A 21,403-nucleotide genomic window follows, 5' to 3' on the forward strand; every position below is an offset into this window, starting at 1 on the left:
AACAGCTGTACAAAGGAGACGTGAAAAGGCTTACATATTTTTTTTTTTTATTCTTGTCACACACTCACTACCAATATGTACATTTACATTTTTAACACAAAATAGACTTAAGTTTGAGAGACACGTCAGTCAAATTGGCTCTCAGGATGGTAGATACATTGCAGATGGCAACTTATGTTATAGAGACCTGTACATTTAGAAATGACATTCTCATTAGGCAGTGTATTGTAGTGCGATGATGGGTTGGTAGAAAAATAATTGCTTAGATTACAACATAGAGAACTTCATATTTCCACCATATTGAAGGCCTGTTTTGGTCTGAATTACAGCAAGAACTGGATGTTGCAGCTTATTAGGGAAACTTGAGCAGCAAGAAAGTAAGACAATCAAAACAAAATCAGCACTGTTAAACTTGCTTTAGATTTTAAGCAGTAAACAAGCAGGTAGAGGTTTAAGTCTGCATAGTTCACATTGCCCTATCACAAAGTTGCAGCATTTCATTTTTGAGGTGAATACATTTTCAAGCCTCATTTATGTACAGTAAGAGTCTTGCTGAAATATGTGAAATTCACTATGTTGCATGTTAAAACTTGACTAATAACAATTTAATCACACTCTTTAAAATGATTGCAATGGAATAAAGATAAAGGCAGGGAACAGTTTTTCCTATATAAATGAGGCCCTGAATTACAAATTCACACCTTTTCCCAAAAAAACCTGTGTTTTTTATTTGAGACAATATACAGACTTCCATGACGTGTGTATACTGTAAATACACAATAACCATACAGGCACAAAACACAATCATTGTACTTGTAAAGACATCCAAGACCCCTGTTCCCCTTACAGTTCAACAAAAGAAACCTTCACGATACTGGCCCAACTTTAATGATTCTTAATAGCTAGAACGATTTACAGTACATCTGTAAGATTTTGTCTTGGGATTGCTTGTAAGACAGGGACTCCTGAGGAAATAAATATCTAAAAGCACCAGTACAGATATTTAGTACTAACAGAGTGGATTTCTTAGACGCAATCAGATCTGTTGAGTTGTTATGGTCTAGAGTTTTTAGGCAAGTGTATTTAAGCAGAAGGCAGTGAGGATGCCCTGAGACACTAATAGATTACAGAAAGACTGAAGACACAAGAGTACATACTGTGTGTTTATGTGCGCAGGAGTGTTGTTACTATATTATACAACATAAGTATAGATACATAACTATTACCAAACCAGACAGATTGGGTTTATTCAAGAGTGCATGTTCAATTTTCACTGATGCCTATACTAATATTGCACTAAAAATCTCTTCTATTGAATTGTGAGAATTAAAAAATATTTTATGTGAAGCTCTAATTTCTGCACCCTAAATAAAGAACAAACAAAAAATTAAACACAGCTAGATGTTAAGCTACAAAAACACTTCTTCCATAAAACATGTAAGACAATCAATGCCTCTTTAAAACTGTTTTTCACGCAGGCATTCACGTGTCGGTGTAGGGGTTTGCACATTAACAATGCAAATGTGGTGGTTGACACTATCATGTCTTGCCTATTCATTTTAGTTGTCTATGTCCATGCTGAACTTGCAGTTTTAACAGGTTAATTATCAGTATAGTGTCCATACAAGAATTTTGTAGGTTTTTTTTTTTACTTCCATAAAAATTAAAAACTACCCCAATGTACGAGGATTAACCATCTCTCCACTCAGTCAAAATAGAGCTATAGTGACACCCAAGTACAGACTATATTCTAATTAAGGCAAGTAACAAGAACAGATCACACATCAGCTTTCAGGTGTACGCAAGAGTAAAAAAAAAATAGGCCAAGATGTATATGATGTTGAATAAAAAAAAAAAAAAAGAAAGAATATCAACAAAACTAAAATTAAAATATTAAAACCAAAATAACAACAAAGTCAAATGATATAAACAATTAACACAATTCCAAAAAAATGAGACTCATTTCGGAATCACAGTCACCTTTAAAACCTAAATGCAGTACTACAGTGTACTTCGCGATGTTGAATGGATGACAAAGCAACATTTCCAATGTGTCAAAAAAAGAACAAAAAAACAAAATAAAGAAAAGGTGTTTGCGTAGCCATCACAGTAGAGTAAGAATCTTTTGATAAAAATACAAAAAATGAAATGATGATCTTACAGTAGGAGTGTGCAGGGAGTGAGTGAAGGAAGAGAAGTGGGATGATGATGAAGAGTAGTAAATGTGTCTGTTTAAGCATGTATTGAGGAGTTGGAAGGTGCTAACCTTCTTTATTGCACTTTTGAAAGACCCCAGACAAAAAAGTTTGACGTCATATAACTCTACATACCTCATGTTATATTTGGCACAAAAATTATTGATTGATACAAAACCAGATACAACTATTAAAGACAAAGTGTTGATCAGTAAATCCACTATAAACTGTGGTGTATGTTTGCATGTGTGTTTGTGTGTGTGCGCACCCATGTGTGCGTCTGCATATGTCTGTTTATTTTGAGGCAGGTGGGAGATAAAATCTTTAGCAGTCTGCTGACTTGTGGTTGTCTACGTCCGCCTTGGACAGAGGAGACCTGGCCTCCTTCATTTCCTCTCCTTCCTCTTTGCTCCCACCACTATTACCCATGTCGGGATAAACCACCACGCAGAACTTCTGGCCCAAGTACGTCATCTTATCTAGAAGAAGAGAACAACAAAGAGTTTTAAGAAAGAGGCTTTTAAATGACATATGACACAGTATGCAAGAAAAGTTGTAATATGTGGCATTGTTCCCAGGACAAATAATTCAAATTCAAAATGACATGCAGCAAAGGGCCACAGGTCGGAGTCAAACCCACAGCGTCGAGAAATAAACCTCTATATATGTGCGCTTGCTCTCCCAACTGAGCTAACCCGGCCACAGAATACTTCATACTTAATATTAATTGTCTTGCCAGAAGTTAGAAAAGATCAATACCTCTTTCTGTCAAGTCAGTATTGAGGAAGAGCCAGGCATGCTTATTTACAAGAATAGCAACACCGCGTGACTCCATCCAAAACCACAAATTGTCATTTGTACATTTCTGTGTTGGTACTGATTAAACAAAGATGTTATTAATATGTGAGCTTTAGAGCTGGTGGCCAGGCTAGCTGTTTCCCCCTGTTTCTAGTCTTTATGCTAAGTTAATTGCCTCCTGGCTCTCGCTCTATACCGAGTGTACAGACATAATCTTCTCAACTAACTCTTTGCAAGAAAACAAATAAGCAAATTTCCCAAATAGTTGACCTATTCCATGGACTTGCCTGATGGCATAAAATGTATTTGAGGTTCAAATAATGTCAAACATTTCACCACTGAAAACAACTTGACAATAAGCTAACTTACCAACGAAGGCGTCAAAGCACTGTGGCTTATTGTCCCAGTAGACTCCCAGGAAATAGACTGGGACGCCAGTCAGCATGATGGCCAGGCCGATGCCACACACCACAGGTTCAGAGTAAAGGGAGAAGATGAGCAAGAAGGCCCAGAAAATGAGGTAAATGACCGGCCAGATGAGGCTGATCTGGAAGGTAAGGGAGAACAAAGCAACAACGTATTACACTCATGTAGAGACGACCATTTGACAGTTTGTATAATATTTATTCCTTTTGCATCTGTCTGTTGTGAATTTTTGTATGAAATGTGCTTTTTATGGCTGTTTTTATGAGACAAGACCAAGCTAAAAGTGGAGCAAAAACACCACATAGACACACCTTGATTGGTCGGTGCAAGTCGGGCTGTTTAATACGAAGGACAATCTGCCCAGCGACAGTCACTCCATAGAAGAGGTAGTTGATGAAGCCCACATAGTTGATGAGGGTGTACATGTCGCTGGTGCACAGCATAAGCAGGGTGGACAGGCACTGAGGAGGAAGAAGAAGGAGGAAAGGAGGGTCAGAAGCAGAAAGTTTGATAATTTGTGGTTGGTTTATCTGTGTATCACGAGAGACAGAACGTGACTTATCTGAAGGAGGTAATATACGAGGAGTGTAGTGGTGAGAGCGGTACTCACAGTGAAGAGCAGAGCAGGGATGGGAGTGCAGCGTTTCACATGAATCATGGCCAGCAGACTGGGGAGGTGGCCCTCTCTGGCTCCAGCAAAGAACAATCTGTGACAGACAGAGATGCAATCATTCAGTTATTGCATGTACAGTATTTAAGTCTACAGTACATCCACACTTTTTATGATGAAAATGAAATACTAGAAAGAGGTTTAAGATGAAGGAGACTAGATAATATATTCACTGCAGTTATTAGATGTGCATTGCTGGCAGCTGGTGCATTGCCCACACATAGTAGATCCCATCTAATCAAAGCTGTTATCGAGCCAACTAACCTGGAAGAGGTGAAGAGGGAACCGTTGACTCCCCCGAATGTGGAGAGAGCCACAGAGATGGGCATGATCCACGACATGACTCCCAGCAGCTTCTCACCAAACGTCTAAAAAAGAAGGAGCGGGAGGATGGAAGTTAGAGGTTGGATGAAAGGAAGCAGACACACAGGCTGATGGTAAGATGCTTACTTCATCATGTGTCAATGCGTTCACTACCATAATTCAATCCAATTCAATTTTATTTATAGTATCACATCATAACAAGAATTATCTCAAGACACTTTAATGAATGCAATGAATGATGTTCAAAAGGTATCAACCAACACATTTCACTCACTAGAGGGAGACAGAGTCGTTCTACTATCAAGGTGTGTGTTTGGCCATCCTACGTCATGCGGTGAGATACTCACCACGGCAACAGCGTTTGAGGCGAGCAGCTCCTGGGGACTCATGGCCGTGACGTAGGCGATGTTGGCAAAGACGTAAACGAAGGTCACGAGGGGGATGGAGATGAAGATGGCACGAGGAAGATTCCTGGAGAAGACAGAAACAGCAATGTTTAGGATACAGAATGAGGAGGAAAGCTTAAGAGAAGGGGGTACAGGAGAGGATTTAAAGAAGGAAATTAAAAATGGTACCTTAGGGGAAGTGAATTAATAGATACCAAGATTATTAAAAACTTGGGATTGTTAAAAAGACAAAAAATGCAGAGGAAATGAAGAAATAAACCATTTTATTCTACCAGTTTGTTTCTAGGTCAGTGGCCAGACACTAGGGATGATGGTGAGAATGATCTCATGCTAAGTTAAATACATTTCAGAGAGCTTTAAGAAAAAGGATTAAACTAGGAAGCTTAGCCGGTATGTAACTGCTAATCACTGAAATAGCTACTAGCAGCTTTAAAAACTATAGTTATATTCCTATCCTATGGCTATGAGCCATTCAGTACTGTGGGAAGGTGGTTTTCTAACATAGCAACAAAATATTTCTAGAGATATGAGAAGCAGAATAAAGCGTTTTACACATAGGGGTCCACCAGCTCCTCTGTGACGTAGTTGAGGAAGTTCCACCCTCCGTAGGCGAAGGAGCCTTGTAGGAAGGCTAAGGCTATCAAACCCACATCATAGTCCTGGAAGGGCTCGAAGGCATTGGCTGGCTCAAGCCAGTAGTAGTCTCCTACAGGAGATAGATAATGCAAATGTTTAGGTGACATTTTTAATTAGCAGCATTTTATAATATCAGAAAACCCCACCTTTTTCATTTTTTTTTTTGAAATATCTTTTCATCCTAGTACGCCATCAAAATTGTCTCATTTAGTCAAGGTTTTCTGCATTCCTTATGTACATTTATATGACATTGCCTAAGTAAATAGGTCTTTCCTGAGAATTTGTCTTGGATTTGCTAAGGTTGTTTGGCTTTGGGGGTAAACAAACCGGTTTCCATTTAAGCTTTGGGCTTGCTGTGAGGGAACACAGCTGAAAACCATCATCTAATGCGATCAGTGTGTGTAAAACAAGTCAAGACATTCTGCTAAATCCTGTAAAGTGACTTATTCAGTGCTCCCAGAGCTCCCACTGAGAGATTATCAAACACTTTGTTTTGGGGTGAATGTCTAAACCATCCATAAATCTTCCTAATTTTTCATTTGTCATTATATATTTCTTGAAATCCCTTCTTGAGGCATGTTTTCAGAGAGCATTAAAGTATTTGTACTGTCTCATACCATCCCTCATATATGACCCAAAGTCTCACATCAAATCAGCCACTGAACTCTTCATTTAACTTCAAACAGTCGCACAGAAATCCCCATTTTGTTGTTTCAGGGGCCTACTCTCTGTGGCCCCTGTAAAAACTGGCCCTCAGCCATGTTGTGACAGCAAACGCACACAGGCGTGCTGATATTAGCAATGTGAGTTTTAACTAAAAGGGGCCCCAGAAACTCACTGACCCCTGCAGCGTCCACAGGGAGTCTATACTGTCCCGAATGACTGAAGATACCCCCGGTGACCGCGAGTGTGTGTGACTTTTTTCCTTTCACACATAGACACCAGACAAAGGTGGAATGTACTGTGGACGTATGCACTCTGGGTGCTTACCCTTGCAGATCTGCACGATGCCCATGATGATGATGAGGGCAAGGGCCAGCAGCTTTCCAGCAGTGAACATGTCCTGCACTCTGGTGGCCCACCTCACACTGGAGCAGTTCACCCATGTCAGAAGCACTAGATGCACAAATAAAACACAGTAAAATGTAATGCTTATTTATTTGACCCCAGTTTTCCCATTGTGTTTCCTCTTAAAGTGCCATTTCTATTTTGTATCAGCTTGTTCCAACTCTTTATTTAAGCTCTAATGATGTTTACACTGTGACATATTCAAACCCGAGACTCCCTTTTGTTTTATGAATACACCATTTTATCACATTCTGCATGTGTTGGGCATCAGTTTATACTAATTTCCCCAAAATTCTGCCTGGCATATTGATAGCTTTGGAAATGTTGGGATCACTCCACTAAAATTTGGTGGATTTGAATAATGTTGTGCTGCACAATACGAGTTAGCACTGACAGTAACGAAAGGTTGTAAAATGATTATGTTATGGAGTGAATGTAGGAGATAACGGTTTATGTGTTGACTGTTTTATTGATCTGGTAAAGGAACTGTCAGTGCATTGTTGTAGTAGTAAAACTCTGATTATTTCCCAAGAAAAGATGAAGACGTTGTAAAAAAACCTGGTTATTGTCACTTGATGGAAAGTGAACTGATGTCAGGTCAGCAAGTGGAGAAAGATAATTAAAAAAAAAAAGCTGCACACTCGACGTGTCTTAACATTTAAACACTGCAGCGACCTTTGAGTCTGCTGCTGCATCATGGCATTGAACTTCACCCATTATCTCTCACAGTTCGCCTCACGTCTTACCTGCAATAATTTTCTTTCTCCTGAAGTACTGCAAGTATTTGATATGTATACTCTCTGTAACTTCTTAAAACCATCATCATAATAATAATAATAATAATAATAATAATAATAATAATAATCCTTTCCATTTATTTTACAATGTAATGTAAATACATAAAAGGGATTCCAAACTCCAGATGTGAAAATACATTTGGAAATGCTATTCATCTCACTTCAAACTAAGACTGACCTGAACACAGACAGAGATAATGGATTTGATCTGTACTGCTGGATACAAGAGGCCAGTGGGTTCAGGCCAATAGGGTGCCATTAAATAATAGGCGTGTTTTACTCTGTGGGATTAAGATCATCACATTAAATAACTCTGAGCTGCCACTGCAGGGAACAAAGGCAGATGCACATGAACAGACATGCATGGGTCTGCACTGACACTGTAGATGTGTGTATTGGATGCAGATAAAGATAATGTTCCCTGCAAAGAGTGGGGTTTCTAGTTGGTGTAGAGATGTTTATGGTGTTTGTAGGTTGGTGAGTGGCTGTTTTTAGTGGGTAGAGGGGGGAAAGTTATGACTTCCTGCAGCGTTACTACAAATTACTACAGCACACAGAACAAGAGCTGCAGTGAGGGGGAGTAGCCGAAAAAAACAGGAAATGAGAAACTCTTAACACCCAGATCAGCTTAGGACTTGAGTTGTGTATTGTGTACACACAGGCACAATGAACTAAAATACAACTGAGTAAATACATCGTAAACCTCTTAATTCACCATTACACAGAGTTGTTGTAAGAACCAGATGATCTTTCGCCAAAGCACTGCATTACAGTAACAACACATGTGTCCCTGCCCCCCGTGACTCATATTTGCTGCCTGGCAGGCCGCAAGTAAACATCTAAGGATATATTCTTCGAACCATGGAGCTGAAGGGGGGGTCGCTCAGCTGTCTGTAAGCTGAGTATACAAACGTATGTATGGAAACTCGCAGAGGTAACTATGAGCCTGCTGGAAAACATGACAGAGTTATGACCTCCCACTCTGCCATGTGTAGTAAGAGAATCCCCAGCATGTTTTTGAAATGGTACACATTGAAAAACCCTTTCCCTGCAAGATCGAAATGACCAGACCTGCCAGCGATTGGCAGCATCTGGTTTGGTCTCTAAATCTGAACTTGATTTGTAAGTAAATACGTAAGGTTATATCCTGCACACTATTACATAATATTCTGCAAGGGGCCAGATCTGGGAAATCGAAGTAATGTGTAAACAGAGAAGCAGATGCATGTTGAGCCCATAAACAACAAGGATGATATCATTGTTGATGGGAATCTGTCCAATGGACATAACTCTAATGGCTCAGCCAAAGCTGAAAACAAACAGAGTTATGACTGCTAGCAGTTCTTGTCAGAGCTAAGGACATTTTGCTTCAGGCGGTATTAAAAATGAGACAAGAAAGACAGGTAAATGTAGCTCAATGTGTCTAATCCAAAAAAGACTTCAGAGAGTGCAGCGCTGTTATTACCTCTGTCAAACAGTTTGTCTGTTGGTTAGCAGAATATCTCAAAAGCATGCCAACAGAGTTTAATAAAACTGGTAAGGTCATGTGCAAATAAACAGGTTTTATTAGCGTAGACTGAACACAATAGCTGCACCACGTGTCCATTTATGAAGAACTTTATGTGAGGAATAAAAGAGATTTTCAATTTTTTCGAGGTTCTGTTGAAATGTCTTTGTGATGTTCTGCTGACTGACCACAACTTATTTGGCAAAGGTAATGAAGTAGTGGAACTCTTGGTTCACTGAGTACAAATGTGTGTGTTAATGTGTATGCCATTGGAAAGTGAGATTTCCATTTTGTCAAACCAAACAGGGCAGCCAACTGAGGCCATCTGTCAGTGAACAGCATGTCACAGGACGGAAAAAAAACCTTTGGAGATCAGTAACAAAAAAAATACTACTTTTTACTGAAGAACCCTGACCACTCAAGAGACATACAAAAACCCTTTTGACTCAGCGATGTTTCCAGCAAAGTTTCCCCTCCCTGAAAAGCATTTAGTGGTGATGACTTAAAGAATATTGCATATTTATGCACGCTTTCCTCCCTAAATGTCATCACACAATACACACACTCTTCCCCAGTGTCCACGTCTGTCTGTCTATCTAAAAGCTGCCTGCAGTATTTGGCCAGTGTGTGTGTGTGTGTGTGTGTGTGTGAACTTTGTTGAGTTATTCAAATCAACCACTGTCATGTCAGCGGCAACACATTCACCCATTTGTCTTCACAGATTCACTTATTAGTGCTACACTCCTCTAGCTGCTTTGCTATCTTGTATTAGATGACCTCTGACTGAGGGTTACATAACATAGGAGCTTCAAAGTAAATACTAGGAAAACTGGGACATAAACTGGATAAATCAAGGCATAATTCAGACAATGTGTGACAGCTGTGATGATGCAACTACATCCAACAGAGTGAATGCTGCTGCAGTGGAACATGTGCTTTACTGTTAAATACATTGCACTGCACAGTATGTGAGCTACTTTTACATTTTGCTCAACCCTGAATATTTAACTGTCTTGTAACTGTGTCAGCATTCGTGTACCCATTGCTTTTTTTTTTTTTTTCAACATTTAAGCCTGTATCAACAAGCCTACTCAAAAAAGAATGTCCTTTTGCGCTATTTCTTTAGGCTACCTGCACTCTTCACTAGATAATCAAGACTGAATCAGTGTGGAGTCAGAGCTGTGAGCTGGTTCACCAGGAAAAGTGTACTTTTTTGAAAAAAGAGTTTAATTTGTAAAATGTTCTCATACGGGTAGATTAATTTACAAGTGCAAGCCTGTCTTTTAGAAAATATGTTCATATTGCACCAATTTGTTTAAAAATAGCTATAAAAAAAGTTTAAAGAGGCTGTAGTTGTTATTAGCAGATATTTTGTGGAAAAACAAATGAAATATGTTGTCAGTGAACATTTTCCTGAACATTCTGTGACAAAAATATGTATATTCTGAACAACACAAATGTGTTTCTTTTTCCGGACTTTAGTCTAATTTGCTTCTTTTTATATGAAATACTGGATGGTTTCCCCTATTCAAGCTTCTACAAACTCTTGAAATGAAACAACCTAAGCAGGGAACATCACTCGGTTGAACTGTTTGCAAAACATGGACAAATTGTCGCTGTCTTGTGAATCTTCTCATTGAATTCTCGGCAAAAGAAAGCAAATAAGCATTTCTCAATACAGAAATACAGCTATAGAAATAGAGAAATAAAGATTTTACAGAGAGCTGTAATAGAGTGTGGTTAAAGATGTATGTGCTAAATGCAATTAATATTCCTGCCATGATCATGATATACATTAAATGTCATTTAGCTGACGCTTTTATCCAAAGTAACTTACAATTGCTATATATGTCAGAGGTCACACGCCTCTGGAGCAACTAGGGGTTAAGTGTCTTGCTCAGGGACACATTGGTTGATGTATCGCAGTGGATTCAAACCCAGGTCTCTCACACCAAAGGCATGTGTCATATCCACTGCGCCATCACCACCCGGGAAATGCCTTACACGTTCAGCTAACCCACAATACTGGTTACACAGGTACTACTGTACATAACAGGCACTGTGTACGTACTTGTCTAGCCTTGTTTGGTAAGGAAAACCCTTGAAATCTTTTGTGTGTCTTTTCATTTGTGCCGAAACTTCGGTATTACTCACAGAGGCAGACAGCAGCCAGCAGACGCAGGCCGTTCTCCGGTGGGAAGCAGGTCGGGAAGAGAGGCTGCAGGACGTAGTTTGAAAACGTCAGCGCGATCACAGCCTGGTTGGTAGGATAGATCACCAGCACAGCGATCCACAGACGCAGGAACCTGAGGCAAAAAGGAGTTAGAAACAGTTACAAACACAGAGGCATGGGAGAAACAGTAGGGTGTCAGGAGCATACACAGGTGGGGGATAAAAAGGAGGAAACACATGACAAAGGCACATGGCACATACTGTATACATCCTCCCATTTACAGTTTTTCATTCACAGCAGGTTATTTTTTGAGGAAGGATGGCACAAATGTGAACTCTTTTTCTTACCATTCTTGGCCTCTTACCTATTTAATAACTTTTTAATGTACTGAAACATGCACCGCTGAAACAATTAGTCAATAAAATGATTCATGAATTGAACAGTATAATCACTAATACATGTGTCGTTAAATTTAAGTCATTTAAAAAGCAAACACGCTGGTAACGGCCTCTCAAACATGAGAATTTGCTGCTTTTTTACTGATTGATGTCATTTTTAGATTTATTATCTTTGTGTTTATCAGACAATTAAGCTATTTGAAGATGTCACCTTGGGCTTTTTTTTGCTATAATGTTTGACAGGATAAACAATCAAATGAAAAAAACAGTGCACAGATAGAGACGACAATAAAATAATAACTCATTGCAGTCCTCATGACAAAGCAAAGGGATGAACCCCCTGCTGTCAGTGAGTGACTGATATGGAAACGTGATGGCTCATTCAATGGCTCGTTTCAGGGCTGTCACTGTACGTTCATATTCAGTAACAAGCACCTGTGGTTACTGAATACAATTTCAGTTTGGCGGCTGGTTTTACTGAAGTGACTGAAGGGACATCACGATGCACCAATATGGCAGCACATTATTGATAGTAATCAGTGTGTGCTCGCTGTGTTAAGGTGTGCTGCGAAAGTGACAGGATGAGTCACACTACACTGATGCAATCCTTGTCAGTAGTGACACGGATTTGTCACTAGTGCTTCACACATACAGGGGGAGAAAACGGGTGAGTGTGTGAGGCGGTGAGATGAGATAAAGGAGAGCACGAGGGTTTAGCTGAGTGTAGCAGGGACAACCAGACTAGTTTTTTTTTTTACATGGAATTCCCTGATAGCTTATAGAAGGATCATTACAGCTGACTGCATTAACGGGATTGTGGCTCACTGGAATGTGTGTGTGTGTGTGTGTGTGTGTGTGTGTGTGTGTGTGTGTGTGTGTGTGTGTGTGTGTGTGTGTTTTTAAAGTAAAAATGTACATTCAAATGCAGACTGAAACCTCTATGTAGACACCATAACACTGAAACAAAGTAACATTTTGATTATTTTTTTTACTTTACATTTTGTGCAACTTTATACTTCAATTTCATTACATTTCTCAGGGAAATATTGTACTTTTTACTTCACTACATCGATCTGACAGCTAAAGTTACTTTGTGGATTGGGTTTCATGTGCTAAACATAATGATAAACTTAGATTATGTGATGCACTGCTGTAGATTAAACAAACCAAAACTCTATAGTTGTTGTGTAGTAGTATCGTAGTAGACATAGCGCCACAGGAACCAGCTACAACATTCAAATGCAGCTTGCAGTTTAATGTATATACAATAAATATGATTTATTGCATACTTACATGTAATACTTTAATACATATGGCTGAATATACTTTTGTACTTCTACTTAAATTCTCTGCTAGTCCTATGTGTGGAGAACAACTAGAGGATTTAGTAGCATAAATAAATTCTTCTTATTTTTATATAGCCCTATATCATAATCCCGCTCCAACCCGTTTTACACAATGACTCCCTGCAACCTGTGGCATCTATAGTAGTCTATATATTGCACATTATGGGTGTAACACAACCGTTGTTAGTCTGACAAAACAAAGAGCCTTTGTACTTGAAACGCTGTCGATTCAAGTCGTGTTTGAGCGTACGACTTTACGAGCTCTTCCCCTTTTTCTATAAGCTCGCCTTCCCCCAGCTGCAATAAGGTGATTGACTTATTGACTTATACAGTACACATAACTGCTTCCAACATTCACACACAGGGATAAAAGGTGCAGGACAACAAAAACAAACACCAATTGAACACAGTTTATTTGTGCTAGATGGAGGGCACAGGGAAATGGTGTGGCCCCAACACTTCAAACCGAACTACTGAGTCCCTGGAAGTAAGCGTTCATTGATGTGTATTGATAGCAACCGTACAAAGGGACAAAAACAATCATTGTCTGTTTTGTCTAGTTGAATTCCTCTCTCAAAATACCTTGATAATATGTATCCTTGTGATACAAAGGTCTAATCTGTGTTTACAGTCTGGGCAAAGGCACAGTGTTTGTTAAATCTACGCTAACAAATGACATTGTTTTACTTGGAAATTAACCTAGCATGGTTCCCAAGAGTCTACTGTAAGAAGCGTTACCTTATGGATGAATGGAAGAAGCTGTGGACGGAAAGTCAATTCAAAACTGGTTGACGTAAGAGTGAAGAGTGAAGACTGAAGACGTAAAACCACACAGCAGCCTCACATTTGTAAACTCTCTTTTACTGCCTGTGAATCTACCATATGAGACAGTATTGGCTTCAGGCCCCCTGCTTTGGATCAAGATGTCTGACCTATATGAGCAGGCTCATCCACCAGGATAAAGAGAGGAATCTAGACATGTTGGTATGCTCAGCTAAATCCATGTCAAATTAACTTTAATTGTTTGGGAGGCCCCTTCTTCTAATAAAACTGGGTCATACACTTACTAGACAGCACTTTTGACCTGGAGGTTTATCAAACCTAAGTGACCTGAGAGTCAGCAAAAAGGTTGATGATAAATAAATCTACCCTTTGCTTCAAAATAATAATTATTATTACATTACATTATTATTACAAAAAAAATGCTTTTAATGTCTGTCTTTGGTTAACAAAAATGATAACCACTGCTTTAAATCTCGAAAACACAGGCACTTTTTTTTGCAGATTAAATATAAAACTTTTAGAACACATTTTTAAATGTCAAATCAAAAAACCCAGAAAAACACCAAAGTCACTGTAGTTTCCTGTACATGTCACATATTGTCAAACGCCTCCTCTTTATTTGCACTGCTTACCACTCATATACGGCAGTCTCATTTGATGTGTCTTGCTTACTGACTCAAATTACATCTGCAAATGTCATATGATCTGATTGTTTCCAACTGTAAGTAAATGACTGAATGTCTCACCCAGCCAGTCCTCCGAAGATGTCCTTGACGTAGGAGTAGTCTCCCCCAGACTTGGGGATGGTGACGCCCAACTCGGCGTAGCACAGCGCCCCAATGGCTGTGATGACGCCCGTGATGATCCAGACGATCAGGGCTACACCCACGGAGCTGGCGTTCTCCATCACTCCCTTCGGACTGACGAAGATACCTGAGCCGATAATGTTACCTGATGGAGGGAGGGAAGAGAGAGGGGTCAGGTTTCAGTGCAGAATGAATTAGAAGTTATTGTTGTCAGCATTGTCGTAAGAAGCTGTAGTGTTTACGTGAATAAGCAGAGGTGAAAACAAAGTACGTTTTTATGTGGGATATTTAGTGCATTTAAAGGGGCATTCCACTATTTTGACACATTACAGCATCACTACAGCTCTGAAAGAGCTTTGTCAAGTCTGAGAAAATAACTCAAGGGATGCCACTATGTTAAAAAGCCTGGATTACAAACTGGGGGAGTGTAGTTTGAAGGCAGGGAGTCAAAAATATGCTATCCTGTTACATTATCGGAAGTGCAGGGTCTAGTATTACTCTAGTATTGTCTAGTATTATTTTTAACCATTATTTACAAACATAGTTAATGTGTCTCTTGTAAGAACTACAACTTTAGATCTTTAACACTCTCATGTATGAGTATTAAGTACAGAGCAAGAACGGGGAGGAAATTAGCCTATCTTAGCATAAAGATTGGAAACAGGGGGAAACAGCTAGCCTAGCTCTGCCTTAAGTAGAAAAGTGTGCATAACAACACCTTTAAAGCTCACTAATTAATTCCAACACAAACAGAAATGTACAAGCGACCTCAGCAAGCATGATGACACCAAACCTGGCAACCTCCCTGAGACGATAAGACTCTAGGAAGTCACTACACCTAAATCTTGACCACTAAGAAATAGTTACTGCACAAAACTCCACCTAAAACCCACAAACTGTAATTTTTGTGTTCCTGTTAATGTTTGGAATAAAAAAACATGTTTATCAGAGACTGCTAATTGTTTGAATGTGTGATGAAGCAGCTGAGCCATTAGGCAAAGTGGGAACTTGTAATCTGCTGAGTTAGCAGAGTTATGAGTAGATGGAGCAAGATAGAGAGTGGGGTGACAGAGTGCAAAGAGTGAGAAGAGGGAGGAGGGATTGGAGGTAGATTCAGAGGGGGGAGAATAATGCCCTGACAGATTCAATGAGCATCAGTGTGCCAGGCATTTTACACAGGAACTAAAAGATGGAGGGACAGACGACTGGGGTTCTAGTCCGACATTAAAAAGAAGCCAGCCGGAGCCTCTGGACAGATTGACTCCTGTCCGATGAGGCTTCGACACAGCAGAGTTTTTGGAGCTTACAATTGCTGGGTTGACTGTGCTTGAACCTAGCATCCAATAAAAAGGCATCGGGGTCAAAGGTTGAAGGTTTTGAATCATAACTGGATAAGTGGCAATATAAAGTACAAAAGTCAAAGGTATGAATGATACTGTCCCATTCCGCCTGCAGAGTTAAATGAAGTGTAGATAATCTTTCCTGTTACAACTGTCAATGAACAATTTATAACTTGCAGCTTAGGTGCATAGTGTGACAACATAATAGGGGTGATTTACATAATTTGTAATGTAGAAATTCCAAATATTTGCTGGTTCCTGCTTCTCAAATGAATGACTTTTGGCTTTTCTTAGTTTTATATCCTTGCAAATTGATCTTTTTTTTTTTTTTTTTTTTAGCTATTAGACATACACATCTTCAGGTCTCTTTTTTTCAGTTTCAATTTAACTGCTCATAACTTATGTCCATACTGAGGCCATAAGATGTGATGAGGGGTCAGTAGCAGACATTGCTTCACTTTAAGGGGTCAAAAAGTAAAAGGTTTGGGAACCATTGGACTAAACTACTATAAACTATAGATTCATTCATAAAAAAAATTGTTTATTGTAGAAAAACATGTTGAAATGTTAATATTGCAACCTCCAGCACCTAAAGGAAAAGACTATAAAAGACTGTACCTGCTTTCTCAGATCAGTTAAATCTAAAGCAAAATCTGAACATATGCCAAACTGCTCAACTGAAAGCATGAGACCATGCACATTTGTTTAACAGATTCCATATGCATCAGTGGGAGTGCTGAGGACAGCCGCTCACTTATGTAACTCCAGTTGCAGGTGAAAGGTAAAAAAGATGACAAACAAACCATCAAACCACTGGTTATTCTGACATCTTTATGGCAGCAGTGGTCTTCAGTGCATGACCTTTGACATTTGACATGTAGGGGAAAACAGCAGCAATGCGTTGACTCAGCATTTTCCTCTGTTGCAAAGTCCCTGATATACTTCTGCAACACCAGGTTTGCAGAGGCAGATAAACGTTCTGGTTTGAATGAGTTCATATTTAGACGTTTATTTAAAGGTGAGCGAGTGCTTTTATCGGGGTGAGCAAATATGCACGCTTGCATGTTGTGTGTTCGTGTCATGTGCATCATTGCACGTGAGTGTGTGCGACATGCTGACTGTGTGGTATCTCTTCAGGTTTCCTGTTTTTTCTGTTTTCACATCCTTTTGTCTCCAAACAGGCCCAGAGGGAACATGACTTTTAACTTAACTTAACATGCTGTTGCTAAATCGCTGGCTCTCTCTTGACCTTAATCTAAGACCAAATGCACATTTATATCAACTTTAGGAAGCAGTGGATAAAAAGTCTGAACTGTCGAATCTCTCTGCAGTGTGCATCACATCTGTCCACGTGTCTCTTTGTCATATTTCTGGATCTTTTTACAAATCTCTGCAGGCCTCAGCCTCTTTAAGGACAGGATATTTTGATATTCTCCTGATCTGATTCACAAAGAAAGAGGCTTGGTCTCGGACATGCTCTCTGAGCACATTTCTGTTCCTCTTGGACTTTGTTTGATGCCTTCTAACAGCAACAGGCTGAGGCTCCACTTTAGAAATGACTTTTTTTTAAATTATTTTTATGGTTTTAGATTTAGTTTCTAGAATGCAATCTTGCTTTTCTGATAAATTAATTTTGTGGCAAATTTTGTGTTTTATGTTGTTAAGCTGTATCATTATTTGGGCAACTATTAGGGCAACTGTCCAGCATTTTCATCATCATTTAATCTGCCAATTATTTTCTCAACAATTAATTAACCATTCGGTCTATAACATGCCAGAAAGTAGTTAAATATGGAGACACACTACAGAGATACATTTTGTGAAGCTATAGACAAAACAAAAACTGCATAGTTACATCTTAAGTGAAGTCCAAACATGCAGAGAGAGAGAGAACCAATGAGAGAAATAAATAGTTTTGTCATTTGTTAAGGCCTCCATGACACAGGATTGAATGCCACCGCTCACGCCAGCAGCAGCAGACTATGAATATTAACAAGCATGTGTGTGTTTGTGCAGCATTATGATATAACCCTAATCAGCCTTTATAAAGCCCTCTCAGATTAGTTCTTGCATTTCCACCCGGACTTAAATCCCTGTTTAAACAGCCACCAAGCTGAAGCAACCTGCTGCTTGGCCCTCAGCCAGACACTCACGAACCATGCAGGCCCTGTGTGCATGCATGTGTGTGAGTTATTATTATACCAAAGCAATTTACAACACTGGAGCAATTTGTGAGAAAGAGGAGGGTTTGGTGTCATCATTACCTCTGCCAACTTCTACCAACTCAGGATTTTAAACATGAAAAGCTACTGTGATAGCATAAAACTGAGCTTGTTTAATTAAAGTGATGTGAAGTTGAGCAGCAATTCAATTACAACAAACGTGGACTGGAGTCCAGCTCAGACATGGCTTAGCCAGGCAAGCTAATAAAACAGCATTATCAGGGCGGAGTCTTCTTCCAAGTGGCCAAAAGTTCACTTCTAATCCCAATTCCTGGCTTTGCACGTTTCTGGATTTATGTGTGTGTGTGTGTGTGTGTGTGTGTGTGTGTGTGTGTGTGTGTGTGTGTGTGTGTGTGTGTGTGTGTGTGTGTGTGTGTGTGTATGTGAGTGATAAATGCCTGCACTGTACAATAGATCATAAAACCGTTTGATGTCCTCGTGTGCTCAGCCCTTTTCATGGAAACCCAGCGGGGCATGTTCACAAAGAGAGGATCAGACAAGTCACCTGACCTCACGTCTCTCCCGCACATGACAATGTGAGTCGAAGCATGAATGAGTGACTTGGTCAAGGACAAAAAGCCCCGGCAAAGAGCAGTCTGGTGACTACGCTGAGGTGTATGGACTCTGGACGGCTGTAAAAATCCTCTACGATGGCATTATGGGTTTAACAATCTGTTTCTTAATAGTCGGCTGATAATTGAAGAGCCATGATCATAAAAAAAAAGAAAAAGATTTTATTTCTATGGCCATATAAAATGTTTTATTAATTGAATTATCTACATGTTGCTGTATAGATATGCTCAAGGGTGGGACTACAGAGAGAAGATGTTGTAAACATGCAAAGGGATTAGTTGCTCATTTTGTTATTTTAACAAAGAATTTTATAGATTTTTATAGATTTTAGTGATCTGTCAATATTTGCAATCATCTCAGAGAATGATCACTGCCTTGGAAAGTGATTGAAAATATTATTATATCAATACAAATGCGTGTAAATTGAGTTTATTGTTGGCCTTGCATCTACCTTCTACTGTGCAATTCACAGCAGAGCAAAATTGAGGCCTTCATTTAGGGAGTAAGTTACTCTTGCTCTTCATCTCTGCCTGTCTCTCTTCTCTCTCTTATCCCCCTTTTTCCTAGCTTCCGTCTGTCTCTCTCTTGGGAATTCCTATGTGCACATACACACTTACTTACTCACTCTCGCTACATTTCTCCCGTTACCGCGGAAACGCAGTGAATGAGTCATCCTCTCCTTTCTCATCAATGTCTGCCAAGGTCATCACAAAGACCACACACTCTCACCTGCCCAACCTGTGCCATATTTCATCCCTGCAATTGTATTGATCGACCTGTCGACTGATGGTGTTTTTGTGTGTGTCATTTACCTCCATTATTATATAAATAAGATCATGAAGTTTAACAGTAATAGTATTGTATAATGTACAGCCGAAACGATTTGTAGATTAATTGGGTTACTCTAGCTTTAGATAGTCATTACACAAAATTGAGAGGCTTGCAAGAGATTTCCAAAACCCTGGATCCTACATTTCCCACAATGCAAATCAATCTGGTCACCATGGAGGATTGATTTATTTTTTCACAGGTGGAGTAGTACCACCCATGATGAGTAAACTAAGCTTAATTTGTAAAATTGGTTGAGTGTCCCTTTAAGGTTGGATCTCTTGAATACAAGTGCTGTAGGCCAATTTCTGACTGTCCACATGTTGCCAGCCTGCCATCACAGTGTGTCTTAAGTCAGTCATGTGAGCCTACAAATTGCTCTGAATGGGCCTAATCTTCTGAGCATCAGAGATGAATGAGGGTAAAGACATCATAATCGCTGGTCAGGCTACAAAGAAAAGATGACATCAGACTGATTGATTAAAGACGGGGGCAAAAGGCATTACACTGTTGCAATACAGACTGAGAGGGATCTGACTTCACAGAGTTACTTTTACAAACCAACCAGTGTGTGCTCTTAATGTGTAGTAGAGTAAACACATGCTAAATTTTAAACATCTACTGTCTATGTGAATGATGCGGTGCACAGATGCAGGTAATATCACTGACTCTGTGCCAGGATCCTTATCTTGAAACACCCACACATTCATCATGAACTTTAAGCTCCTCATTAAGTGAAGTAATCTGATCATAGTGCAGCTTTTATACCCTGCTGATCACAATAACTTACATACTGAAACACAGGTGACAGTTCACAGTCTCTCTCCTCCCTATAAGACATTTTCTCCCTATGTCTATTTTTAATTCTCTTCATCAAAAACACTTTCTCAGACACTCAAATAAACTGCAGGCCATTAAAAGGCAGTATGTGAGGGAAAGTTGCTGTGGGTGAATAAGACAACTGGTCGCACCACATGGTAGACCTGGCTCTGGAAATGATAATAACACAGACTTACCAACAATGATACCACAGGCGCTCACAAGCCCGATTTCCTTCTTGAGCGCTACTCCACCTCCCGACTCCTTCCCACCGGCAGCATCCTTGGCAGACCCAGACGTGCTGCTCCGTTGTCTTGCACCGTCCGTCATGTTGATGGCTGGACTCGGCTACCCGGCTTTTTGGTTATATTTGTATCTTCTTTTCCACCACACAGTACCTTAAGCTGACCGTGCGCTGGTCTCGCCTCGAGCTCAAGCGTCTATTGCGTGCGTAAAACTACGTACGCTGAAACGTGCTGCACTTATCTGATGAGGAAAATTGATTATTAGTGCACTGTCAGCAACCTGTGACAATGAGGGGTTTTACACTGAACGAATCAAGAAAAAAAAATGCACACAAAAAGAGCAGGCTGTTGGAAATATTGTGCTAAATTCAGTGTCCTGCTCCTGTTCCTCCAGAGCAAAATATTGATTGCAGCTGCAGCTGGAACTGTAACGTGTCTTCCAGGTATGACCACAGCTGGCAACCCAAATCGCCGGTGTCACAGGTGGCGCTACAGGTCGCGATCTAAACGCACATCAAGTCCGATTATCGAGCGAAAAGCGCATATTCCAATGGCATTCCTTTAGAGTCACACAAGGATAACTATTTTTGTTTCTAATGTGAGCAAAGAAAAAAAAATCAACAATATTTCAAAAACAACAAAACGCTCTCACAGAATCCTTGTTCCACGTGTGAGCTAAAGAAACAAAAAGCATCCTCTCTGCGCGCAACCAGAAGCTGCTCCAGAAGAAAGTCGTTCAGGTCTACCCCATACACATCCGACCCGGGTTTATAGTTTGGAAAGGAGAGGTTGTATTTGTGTAAATTGACACGGTCTCCTTCATACGAGTACCGTAGCGCCGCCTCCGTTGCACCCCCCCCTCTTAACCACTTCCTCTCACAACACATTTTTTATAGCATTCACTCACACACAAGCACAGAGGCTCTCACTCATTCACACTTAATATTTAAGATGCAGCAGAAGCCAGAGTCTATATTTAGCCCTTTCACCAAGATGTCACTCTACATGATTCAAGACTGCTGGTGGGTTTCCAGCTACTCTT

General features: G+C 39.9%; 1 protein-coding gene across 2 annotated transcripts; it reads right to left on the reverse strand.

The window, feature by feature from the left end:
* Positions 1–33: 33 nt before the first annotated feature.
* On the reverse strand, positions 34–21,167 carry slc7a8a (solute carrier family 7 member 8a). Of its 2 annotated transcripts, XM_035993733.1 has the most exons (12): positions 20,691–21,167; positions 20,314–20,602; positions 14,275–14,479; positions 10,983–11,134; positions 6,447–6,572; positions 5,373–5,526; positions 4,761–4,884; positions 4,354–4,457; positions 4,030–4,126; positions 3,731–3,880; positions 3,363–3,540; positions 2,520–2,674 (listed from the first exon to the last, which is right to left on the reverse strand). In XM_035993733.1, the coding sequence occupies exons 2-12, from the start codon at positions 20,444–20,446 to the stop codon at positions 2,520–2,522; spliced, it is 1,578 nt and encodes a 525-aa protein (XP_035849626.1). In that variant the 5' UTR covers positions 20,447–20,602; positions 20,691–21,167. The 2 variants fall into 2 exon arrangements, with proteins under 2 accessions (XP_031145829.1, XP_035849626.1); XM_031289969.2 differs by having other exon boundaries at positions 34–2,674; positions 20,314–21,165.
* Positions 21,168–21,403: the final 236 nt, after the last annotated feature.

Source organism: Sander lucioperca, chromosome 17, assembly GCF_008315115.2.
Source record: "Sander lucioperca isolate FBNREF2018 chromosome 17, SLUC_FBN_1.2, whole genome shotgun sequence".
Lineage (NCBI taxonomy): Eukaryota > Metazoa > Chordata > Actinopteri > Perciformes > Percidae > Sander > Sander lucioperca.